The sequence below is a fragment of the Rhinopithecus bieti genome, unplaced genomic scaffold, assembly GCF_001698545.2.
Source record: "Rhinopithecus bieti isolate Rb0 unplaced genomic scaffold, ASM169854v2 scaffold_35615, whole genome shotgun sequence".
Lineage (NCBI taxonomy): Eukaryota > Metazoa > Chordata > Mammalia > Primates > Cercopithecidae > Rhinopithecus > Rhinopithecus bieti.
This window is the reverse complement of record NW_016815179.1, coordinates 866484-878931: the sequence shown is the minus strand read 5'-3', so window position 1 is coordinate 878931 and position 12448 is coordinate 866484. Positions and strand designations below refer to the sequence as shown.

Genomic DNA, 12448 nt, shown 5'->3' with positions numbered 1-12448 from the left:
AAAAAAAAAAAAAAATACATGGCCTAAAAATCTTCTGTCTGGCCCTTTACAGAAAAGCTGCCAATCCCTGCTTTACACCATAGCCGGAATGCCCTACTACTCAGATGTAATCTTGTGATTCCCATGCTTAAAATTCTCCAATGAATCCCTGCAGCAAACATTGCTGACTCCCTATCCAATAGCCATTCTTTAATCTTTCCTGTTGGAAAAACACAAGCCTACTTGGATATTTAGCATCCCAATACCCTCCCCAGCTCCAAAAAAAGAAATGATTATTTTAAGCTAATTACAGTAATTACATTTGCTTTCCCAGTGACTGGTTTAAAAATGAGCATGTGATGTAACCAGCTAATAAAATGTGATAGGAGGCCGGGAATGGTGGCTCATGCCTGTAATCCTAGCACTTGGGGAGACTAAAGCGGGCAGATGGCTTGAGCTCAGGAGTTTGACACAAGTCTGGGCAACGTGATGAAACGTCTCTATAAAAAATCAGCCAGGTGTGATGGTGTACACCCATAGTCCCAGGTATCCAGGAGGCTGAGGTGGGAGGATCACCTGAGCCTGGTAGTCAAGGCTGCAGTGACCTGTGATTGCGCCACTGTACTCCAGCCTGGGTGACAGAGTGAGACACTGTCTTGAAAAAAATAAAATAAAATAAAATAAAATAGGAAGTCCACTGCAAGCTTCTGAGTTTTCTTCCTATTTAAAAGAAACATGGGCTGGGCACGGTGGCTCCTGCCTGTAATCCCAGCACTTTGGGAGGCTGAGGCGGGTGGATCACGAGGTCAGGAGATCGAGACCGTCCTGGCTAACATGGTGAAACCCTGTCTCTACTAAAAATAAAAAAAATTAGCCGGGCGTGGTGGTGGGTGCTATAGTCTCAGCTACTCGGGAGGCTGAGGCAGGAGAATGGCGTGAACCCGGGAGGTGGAGCTTGCAGTGAGCCAAGATCGCACCACTGCACTCCAGTCTGGGTGACAGAGCAAGACTCCGTCTTAAAAAAAAAAAAAAAAAGAAACAAAGAAAAGCAGTCTTTCTAGCTGTTAGATCTATACTTTTGTGAGAACATGATGTTTGGAGCTGCTACTTAGCCAACCATGAAGGGAGATATGAACGAAAACACTGCCAAGGGCACAGCTAAAAGAGGGACAACAAGTGGGATCCAATGACATCACTGAGTCACCAAAACAACTATGGTTCTTATTATTTTAGCACTTCTAGTTAGGTCACCCATTATTTGCAGCCAAAAGCATTTTAACTGATAAATTTCATATGGCCTACAGGCTAAGATCTACGCTGAACTATTAAAAAAATCTTTCATAAGTTTGCCTTAGATAGGTATTCACCACATTCCCAACCACTTCCATATTACACTTTTTGCACTAGCAAAACTGAACACCCATAAACCCTTGTGAAGTTCACTTAAGTGTCTTAGCTTTAGATTTGCTGTTCCTTCTGCCAAGCATGGAATCTTGTCAGCTGTTCCTTCTGTTAAGGATCATTCTTCTGACTTTGTACCTGGCAAACTTCTACTCACTCTGCATGCTTACTCTATATCTTTAAAACACCCACTGTTTTAAAACTTTAATCCTTTACCATAAAGTGTCTGGCACATAATAATACATAATAAATACAGAATAAATGATAATTAGAAGCTCCCAGAGGGCTTCTGGCACACAAAAAGCACTGAATAAAGTAGTAAACAATAAAAATTACAATGATCATAATAAGCACCTGAGTCTATTTTTTAAATGTTTGTATTTTGTGGTTAGCTGATGTGGATTTGAAAAAAATACAAAAAAGAAGCTGGGCATGGTGGCTTACACCTGTAATCCCAGCATTTTGGGAGGCCACGATGGGTGGATCACCTGAGATCAGGAGTTCAAGACCAGCCTGACCAACTTGGTGAAACCCCATCTCTACTAAAAATACAAAATTAGCCGGGTGTGGTGGTACATGCCTGTAATCCCAACTACCTGAGAGGCTGAGGCAGGAGAATCGCTTGAACCTGGGAGGCGGAGGCTGCAGTGAGCCAAGCCAAGATCACACCACTGCACTCCAGCCTGGGCAACAAGAGCAAAACTACGTCTCAAAAAAAAAAAAGAAATAAAGAAATAAAATGTTTGCATTCTGTAACATTAGAAAAATGCTTAGTACCTAAAAGATATTTGACAGTGATTTGCTAAGTAAACAATTATAGAAATCAATTACAATGTTTTCATTGAAAAACCACAAATGAAATAGGAACAGCTCTATTCTATTATGATAACTTTAAAGACCAAAACTATATCTGTTCCATAGTCATGCTTCTTGCAACTTGCAAAACCTGACCTATAAAAGTTCTTTGATAAATATGTACTAAATTAAATGTGTCTTTATGCAGTTCAGATTATACAATGCATTCAATATAGCATAGTAGCATAGTAGCATTTTTGTTATGGTGAAACATTTCTGACCAGGCACGGTGTCTCAAGCCTGTAATCCCAACACTTTGGGAGGCCAAGGCGGGCAGATCACCTGAGGTCAGGAGTTTGAGACCAGCCTGGCCAACATGGTGAAACCATGTCTCTACTAAAAATACAAAAATTGGCCGGGCATGGTGGCGAATGCCTGTAATCTTGGCTACTCGGGAGGCTGAGGCTGAGGCAGGAGAACCCCTTGAACCTGGGAGGCGGAGGCTGCAGTAAGCCGAGATCGTACCATTGCACTCAAGCCTAGGCAACAAGAGTGAAACTCCATCTCGAAAAAAAAAAAAGAAACATTTCTGCACTTCCTTTTTTTTTTCCTGTTTTTTTTTAAGAGTCTCCCATTGGACATTTTTGTACTTTCATTATAATTCGTTGAGCCCAGAGTTGAGATACTTGAATATTCATCATGATAATCTTTTGGCTAATGATAACAGAGTGTTTTGTTCTAACAAAATTACTGTTATCATCATAATTATCCAGCAGACAGAAGAACACACCTTTTTTTTTTTTTTTTTTTTTGAGATGGAGTCTCGTTCTGTCACCCAGGCTGGAGTGCAGTGACGCAATCTCAACTCACTGCAACCTCCGCCTCCTGGTTCAAGCCATTCTCCTGCCTCAGCCTACTGAGTAGCTGGGATTACAGGTATGTACCACCACACGCAGCTAATTTTTCTATTTTTAGTAGAGACAAGGTTTCACCATATTGGCCAGGCTGGTCTTGAACTCCTGACCTCATAATCCACCCGCCTAGGCCTCTGAAAGTGCTGGGATTACAGGCGTGAGCCACCGCACCCAGCCAGAAGCATTCTATTTCAACTTAGGCTGAAGAAAATCAGTACTTTGTTGGTTTAAGAATAAGTAATATGACTTGTGCTTCTCAACAAGGAATTGCTTTTCTGACTTCTGTATTCAGTATCTTTAAAAAATAATTTCCTAGGCCGGGCGCGGTGGCTCAAGCCTGTAATCCCAGCACTTTGGGAGGCCGAGACGGGCGGATCACGAGGTCAGGAGATCGAGACCATCCTGGCTAACACGGTGAAACCCCGTCTCTACTAAAAGTACAAAAAATTAGCCGGGCGAGGTGGCGGGCGCCTGTGGTCCCAGCTACTCGGGAGGCTGAGGCAGGAGAATGGCGTGAACCCGGGAGGCAGAGCTTGCAGTGAGCTGAGATCCAGCCACTGCACTCCAGCCTGGGCGACAGAGCAAGACTCCGTCTCAAAAAAAAAAAAAAAAAAAAAAAAATAATTTCCTATTGGTATTGGTGCACACTGGCTAAGTTCTGCAGTTCTTACTGCCATTTGTTTATGGTACCAGAAAGACACTGTTGAGTTCCCACTTTTAAAGATAGTTAATTTTTAGTGACACAAATCACTATGTAATGACACTTGAACAACACAGGTTTGAACTGCAAAAGTCCACCGATATGTGGACTTCTTCACCTCTGCCACCCCAAGACAGCAGGACCAACCTCTCCTCTTCCTCCTACTTCTCAACCTACTCAAGATGTTGATAAGCAGGATGAAGACCTCTATGATAATCAACTTCCACTCAATGAGTAGTAAATACATTTTTTCTTCTTTAATGATTTTCTTAATAATTTCTTTCTTGTAGCTTACTTTACTATAATTCATTATATAATACGTATACGTAATACATATTAATTGACTATATTATCATAAGGCTTGCAGTCAACAGTAGGCAATTAGTAGTTAAGTTTTGAGGGAGTCGAAAGTTAATGCAGATTTTCAGCTGCACAGGGATCACCAGTCCTAACATGCACGTTGCTCAAGGGTCAACTATAATTAATATTCATTTAATAAACACAAACCATTTATTATAAAAATTAAATAGAATATCCATTTTTTATAACAAGTCTACTTCATTATAATGTGATTATAAAGGAAATACACAACATACTAACTTAAAACCTTTTTTCCTATTTATACAAAATTTCATATAGGAATTTAGAAATGATAACTAAGTAAATGAACTTTTTTCAGATAGTACCGTTTGACATAATAAATAACTACAAGTAACTTCTTAAATAATTCTGAATTCTAGATTACCAAGAGAAATTAAGAAAAAATACACATGCACCTTATACACTGATTTTTTTAACTGCTTTTCTGTGATCAACACTTCCTTACTTCTAGTTTTTTATCCATGGTATTTACCAAGAGTAATTCACTATCGGAAGTCTTACCTGAATTACTATTTTGAGAAGAATTTTTAGGTATTCTTTCTTCTTTATATTCTGAAATTAGTTGGTGACTGCTATGTATAGAAAAATGTAATATATAAAATTATTTGAATACTGATACAAAAAAATTTACCAAATATCTCAAAATCTTAGAGTATTTCAGCCAATATCAGAGCTAATAGCAGAACTTTAATTATCACATACACTTCAAATATGTAAGCTCTACAAACTGTCTTTTTTTTTTTTTGAGACAGAGTCCTACTCTGTTGCTCAGGCGGGAATGCAGTGGTATGATCTCGGCTTACTGCAACCTCCGCCTTCCAGGTTCAAGTGATTCTCCTGCCTTAGCCTCCCGAGTAGCTGGGATTACAGGTGCCCGTCACTAAGCTCAGCTAATTTTTTTGTATTTTTAGTAGAGACAGGGTTTCACCATGCTAGCCAGGCTAGTCTTGAACTCCTGACTTCATGATTCGCCTGCCTCGGCCTTCTAAAGTGTTGGGAGTACAGGCGTGAGCCACTGCACCTGGCCCAAACTTCTTATTAAGCTTCAAATTAAAGAAAAACAGTAAGGTGAAATAGTTATGAAGTAAGGGAAGTATAGCTCAGCAAATTAACTAGAGTTAGCTTGACATAATGGAAAGTGTTCTGAACCCAGAAGAAGTCCTAGCTCTGTAACCAACAGCTATTTGTTTTTGGACAACAAGTTTCTCTTAGGCTCAACATCTTCTAAAAAATAAGGATTTTACTGCCTTATTTCACTAGGGTTATAAAGATTTAACAAGATAACACTTTTTAAATGCTCAGAGAAATAGTAAAGAAATAGAATAATTTGTTCCTGAATTTTCTTGCTAAAACTATTTTGGAATCCCAAACAAAACCCAATTAAACATTTCTCCAAAGGTTCTAATATTCAAATGTTGCCACTCTCAGAAAATATTACTAAGTCCTAATTTTGGTTATTAGTTATTCTATTCTTTGTGGTTTCCAATCTCAGTAAATTTCATAATTTGTAACTGAATTCACTTATAAATATAGCATCTCATTAAACTAGATAACAGAATTGTCCCTTATTACTGAACTAACTGATCACAGCAAGGGCAGAAAAGATAAATAAAAATAAATAAGAGAGATAATTTCATCCCAGGAACTTTAATAAAGTTATGTACACAGATAATTTGATATACTTTACCAATTTAGTATCTTGACTGTCTGTGTAGAATTAACTATTTACATCTACTAACAGACATAAGCATCTTGTGTGCTCATCTTTGTAAATTACCACCAAGGCTAAAAGGAAGGGACAAAAAAGAGGCCTCTCGTCTCACTGGGGTATTATATAGAAGTCCTTTGATGGCAAAAACCTATGCTGAGTTTACTTATCTAAAGTAGGCAAAGATTTAAATGAAGAATTCTCCATTTCTTCTCCAGTCTGATATAATATATTACAATTGAAAGTCAGCTAGGGGTCAGATAAGAGCTACCTGCAGGCTTAAAACAATATTACTAATAATGGTGGCCAGGTGCGGCAGCTCATGCCTATAATCCAGGCACTTCAGGAGGCCAAGATGGGGAGACCACTACAGCCCAGGAGTTCGAGGCCAGCCTGGGTAATATGGCAAAATCCCATCTCTACAAAAAATACAAAACTTAGCTGGGTGTGGTGGCACATGCCTATAGTCCCAGCTAGTCAGGAGGCTGAGGCAGGAGGATTGCTTGAGCCCGAGAGGCGGACGTTGCAGTGAGCCAAGATGGCACCACTGCACTCCAGCCTGGGTGACAGAGCCAGACCCTGTCTCAAATAATAATAACAATAATGGTAATAATAGGAGTCACAGTGGTTTCAGCTAATGATGCCAATAAGCGTGGGCTAGGCACCGAATTAAATGCTATATAATCTTACTTAAATACAACCACCTTGAGATATATTTAGTATCCCCTTTTTCATATCAGAAAACATATTTGGTGATAAGTAAGTTCCCCAAGCTTACACACTTAACAAGTGGGAAAGCAAGGAATTAAATCCAGTCTTGTGTGAATTTAAAGCCTCTTTTCTCTTTATCACCCATCTATGGCTTGTCTTCAATAAAGGAAAAGTTTATCCAGTTAAAACTGTCTTTCTTCCCTTTGCCCATACCAATTAAAATAAAACATCAAAATATACTAAAAATAGAAAAGGAAAAAAATAATGAAACTATAGTATCTGGTAATAGCAATCAATAGTCACCTAGGGATAACCTAAGTATTCTCCAAAGAACACAGCAACTTAAAGCAAAGAGGCACCCAAAAAAATGATTTCAAACTGCTATTGATGTTTCATACAGCATTTCTGAAGGAAAAGCGCATAAACAGAGGTTAGAACATCACCATAAAAGGGTTAAGAAGTTCAATATTGAGGTAAAAAGTAGCCGGGTGTAGTGGCTTACACCTGTAATCCCAACACTTTGGGAGGCCAAGGCGGGCGGATCACGAGGTCAGGAGTTCGAGACCAGCCTGACCAACATTGTGAAACCCCGTCTCAACTGAAAAAAAAAAAAAAAACGAAAATTAGCCAGGCGCGGTGGTGCATGCCTGTAATCCCAGCTACTCAGGAGGTTGAGACACGAGAATGGCTTGAACCTGGGAGGCGGAGGTTGCAGTGAGCCGAGATTGCGCCACTGCACTCCAGCCTGGGTGACAGAGGGAGACTACATGTCAAAAAAAAAAAAAAAAAAGGTAAACTAAAAGTTAAAGTCCACATTTTATAAAACTTATAAAACTGGTAAGAAACCTCTTTAGCTAACAGATCACATGGCCAAAAACATGGGTTTACAAATAACAAACATCAGTCAATATTATGAGAAGAGGAATCCTACTGTATAGTCTTTTATATTGCCCAATCCAAGCAACTGCTTTTCTACATGATTTGTGTTGCTATTTGTCACTATATCCCCATAATTATGTTAACCTTCTTATTAATATTTCTGACTTGAGTGAGAAACAGCAACAGAATCACTGTTGCCCCTCAAGAAAAACCAGCAGGTTTAAAAAATCTGTAACATGCAAAACGCAGATCTAAAAAACCTTTTAAACACACAGGTTTAAAAAAGAAAACAAAACCAGCTACTGTACCTTTCCAACTTATCCACTGCATTTACGTTTGCTTTTTTCTTTATTAAAAATTCCACCATTTGCTGCTTTTTTCCATTTACTGCAAGTAGAAGTGGTGTGAGGTCATCCTGTGAGACAGCAAAAACAATTTAAAATGCATAAAATGACTATTTCTTGGCTGAACTGAAAACCCTATGTCAGATCCTATGAATTGAAACATATAAAACAGAAAACAAATAAAAAACACTTGCTTCCCTTGAAACACCCCTCCTCTGCCTCACCACATGAACTCCAGTCATCTCCAAAACTCACTTCAAATGTTTACCGGTTCTAAGAATATTTGCTTCTATCACACCATTTGGCATGGCATGTTGTATTTATTGTATTGTTTCCCATCAAAACCAAGAGCTTCTAGGCTGGGCACAGTGCCTCACGCCTGTAATACCAGCAGTTTGGGAGGTCGAGGTGGGCGGATCACCTGAGGTCAGGAGTTTGAGACCAGCCTGGCCAACATGGCAAAACCCCATCTCTACTAAAATACAAAATTAGCCAGGCATGGTGGTGGGTGCCTGTAATCCCAGCTACTCGGGAGGCTGAGGCAGGAGAATTGCTTGAACCCAGGAGGCCGAGGCAGAGGTTGTAATGAGCCGAGATCGTGCCTCTGCACTTCAGCCTGGGATACACAGCAAGACTCTGTCTCAAAAAAAAAGAAACAACAACAAAAAAAGATTTGCCTGTAACAAATTGTGTTTTCACAAGTATTTACAATAAATGCATAAAAAAGGTGCACTGCCTAATAAGTATAAACATTTAAAGTAAAATCTTAGACAAGTTATTTTAAAATACTTTCATTCAGGGAATGCTTGCACTTCCAAATATGGAAAACTAAGCCTTACATATGTCGCTGTTGAAACAAATGCATTTCAAATACTGTAAAAATAAAGTTGGTTGATCTATACCTTGTTTTTTGCTTCAATATTTGCATCATACAAAAGCAGCTTTGTTGCTAATGGTATGTCCTCATTATAGACAGCATAGTGGAGAGCAGTGTTGCCATGGACATCGGCAAGATTTGGATCAGCACCATGCTCTAGTAGAATACTTGCACATTCCTCTTCCTGGCATTGTACAGCCTGCCAGTATTAGACCAAGAAACAGATCATAAATTCTAGGAATGCAAAATAAACACACCACAGGTTTCACCAATTAGTTATATTTTAATGAGATAAATTCATTTTCATTCTATGTATTTAAGTCAAATCCATCTCATGCTGAAAGAGCTGGCTACTATATACCTTCATCAGAGCTGTCCTGTTTTCGTTGTCACAGACATTGAGCTGGCATTTTCTGTCCACCAGGAGAGTTACTACTTCTGGATGACCACTGGCACAGGCCAAATGTAGAGCTGTCCTATGAGAGTAACAGGACTTTTTATAAACTGTAGTGCACTGTCTCAAAACATACAATGATTCATAAAACTATAAACATTAAACAGCATGTTGATACGGTTTGGCTGTGTCCCCAACCAAATCCTAAATTGCAGTTCCCATGATCCCTATGTGTGGTGAGGGGGACTCAGTGGGAGGTAACTGAATCATGGGGGGGTGGTTCCCCCATGCTGCTGCTCTTGTGATGGTGAGGTCTCACAATATCTGATGGTTTCATAAGAGGCTTTTCCCCTTTTTGCTTGGCACTTCTCCTTGCTGACACCATGTTAAGGACATGTTTGCTTCTCCTTCCACCATGATTGTAAGTTTCCTGAGGCCTCCCCAACCAGGCTGAACTGTGAGTTAATTAAACCTCTTTCCTTCATAAATTACCCATATAATAAAGGGTATGGCTTTATTAGCAGCATGAGAACAGACTAATACACATGTTAATCCTCCACCTTCAAAACAAGTATTTAATTTTTTCTGAAAAAAGTACAATATTGATTAGCTCTTACTACTCACCACATTAATGAAAGAGCAACCTATTTGAATAGAAAAGGCTTAACCTTTGGATTCAGTTCAACTTGGGGTTGAATCCTACTTTAAGCTCTGTCATTTACTCATTACGGCTTAGTAAGTGCCTCAGTTTCCTCATCAATAAAATGCGGATCAAAATAGTAGCTATCTCATAGGACACCACTGGGAAGCTTAAATGAGAATCTATGCAAAATGTTTAGAACAGTTCCTAGCACAAATAAGAGCTCAATAATTCTTAGATATAATTACCATTACTACTGTTTAACAAAAATGTTTAATTAAATGATGACACAATTATACCTAGTTGACAGTATGTTTTAAAGACCAGAGATAAGGCCAGGCATGGTGGCTCATGCCTGAATCCCAGAACTTTGGGAGGCTAAGGTAGGATGACTGCTTGAGTCCAAGAGTTTGGGCAGCCTGGGCAACACAGCGAGACCCCATCTCTACAAAAAATTTTAAAAAGTAGCCAGGCATGATGGTCCACACTTGTGGTCCCAGCTACTCAGGAGGCTAAGGCCAAAGAATCACTTAAGCCCAGGAGGTTGAGGATGCAGTGAGCTGTGATCATGCCACTATACTCTAGCCCGGGCAACAGAGAGAGACCCTGTCTACAAAAAAAATAAATAAATAAAATTAAAGATAACACTGTATTTCAGTGATTCTAAGATGCTCATTTTCTCACATTTCAACATCTCTGACATTGGAATGCCACTTGTAATTCATGATTTATTACAACTCTAATTGGAAGCATTTTCAAAATTGAAAAACAAACTTTTAAAACAAAGTAATTCTTACTGTGTTTTCAGGAAACTTCAACACAAAGGAAACTCAGGATTCAAATGAATAGGTTGGCTCATTTTATTCAATATTTAGATTTATAGAATATATGCAGGTATTTCCAATGACTAATATTAGTGTTTAAGACATAAATTTTCAAAAGGACAGTTAAAGGTTATCTCTTATAATTTTCTACCTTCAGAAACACTTTTGTTTAAAAAGAGGGGCTGGGTGCAGTGGCTCACACCTGTAATCCCAACACTTTGGGAGGCCGAGGCAGGCAGATCACTTGAGGTCAGGAGTTAAAGATCAGCCTGACAAACATGGTAAAACCCCATCTCTGCTAAAAATACAAAAATTAGCCGGACATGGTGGCACATGCCTGTAATCCCAGCTATTCAGGGGGCTGAGGCAGAAGAATCACTTGAACCCCGGTGGTGAAGTTGCAGTGAGCCAAGATCACACCACTTTATTCCAGCCTGGGTGTCAAGCATGATTTCTTCTCAAAAAAATAAGAGGAGGGAGGAAAAGCTTCAACTGAGATTACCCTAATAGTCTAATTTTAAATCTCTCAACTTGCTCAGGCTGGGCAGGTATGTAAACATAAAGGTTTTAAGTATGGAAAGGTCCTGAGAGATAGTAGACTATGTTGCTGGGTGCGGTGGCTCATGCCTGTAATCCCAACACTGGGAGGCCAAGGCAGGCAGATCACTTGAGGTCAGGAGTTCAAGACCAGCCTGGCCAACATGGCAGAACCCCATCTCTACTAAAAATATAAAAATTAGCCAGGCATGGTGGCATGTGCCTGTAATCCCAGCTACTGGGGAGGCTGAGGTAGGAGAACTGCTTGAAATCCAGGAGGTGGAGGTTCCACTGAGCCGAGATCACACCATTGCACTCCAGCCTGGGCAAAGAAGCGAGACTCCATCTCAACAACAACAACAACAAAAAATAGGCCAGGTGCGGTGGCCCACACCTGTAATCTCAGCACTTTGGGAGGCCAAGGCGGGCAGATCACGAGGTCAGGAGATCGAGACCATCCTGGGTAACACGGTGAAACTCTGTCTCTACTAAAATACAAAATTACAAAAAAGAAAAAAAAAAAAAATTTAGCCATCCCAGCTACTCGGGAGACTGAGGCAGGAGAATTGCTTGAACCCGGGAAGCAGAGGTTGCAGTGAGCTGAGATCTGACCATTGCACTCCAGCCTCGGCAACAGAGGGAGACTCTGTCTCAAAAAAAAAAAAAAAGAGAGATAGTAGACTATGTCTGCTACATAACAGATATTCAGGTTATGTTTGATGAATAAATGGATTGAAAGAATGGAAAAATTGTTAGGGAGTTCAATATTTTTAAATAAAATTCTTATAAAGTAGAGCAATTCTTTTATTCTTTTGTAATAATATTTATTTATTTATTTATTTATTTTTTGAGATGGAGTCTCGCTCTGTCGCCTAGGGTGGATTGCAGAGTGCAATCTCGGCTCACTGTACCCTCCGCCTCCCAGGTTCACGCTATTCTACTGCCTGCCTCAGTCTCTCAAGTAGCTGAGACTACAGGTGTGTACCACCGCACCTGGCTAATATTTGTACTTTTAGTACAGAAGGGTTTCACCATGTTGGTCTTGAACTCCTGGACTCAAGAGATCCGCCCTCCTCAGCCTCCCAAAGTGCTGGGATTACAGGCGTAAGCCATTGAATCCAGCCTAATTATCATTTATATTTGGTATTTTTATTGTCGTGAGGACACAACTAAAATAAAATGATTGTACCTGTTTGCATGTATAATAAATCTATAATAAAAACACATATATGGTAAAATGTATACATAAAATCTATAAATACAGATAGAAAGATACCCTTTTTTTAATTTTACTTTTATCTTCTTACTTTTGGTGGCGAGAAAAAAGATCAGATTTACCTTACTTTTTTTTTTTTTTTTTTTTT

The 12448-nt window shown here is 39.5% G+C and overlaps 1 protein-coding gene across 1 annotated transcript in view; it reads right to left on the bottom strand.

Annotated features, from left to right (window-relative positions):
* Positions 1 to 12448, bottom strand: part of ANKRD26 (ankyrin repeat domain 26) — a 96433-nt gene that overhangs the window by 81524 nt on the left and 2461 nt on the right. Inside the window, 4 exon segments of the mRNA XM_017853026.1 lie at positions 4672 to 4742; positions 7777 to 7883; positions 8715 to 8888; positions 9051 to 9165. Of these exon segments, the coding sequence (XP_017708515.1) occupies positions 4672 to 4742; positions 7777 to 7883; positions 8715 to 8888; positions 9051 to 9165 (467 nt within the window).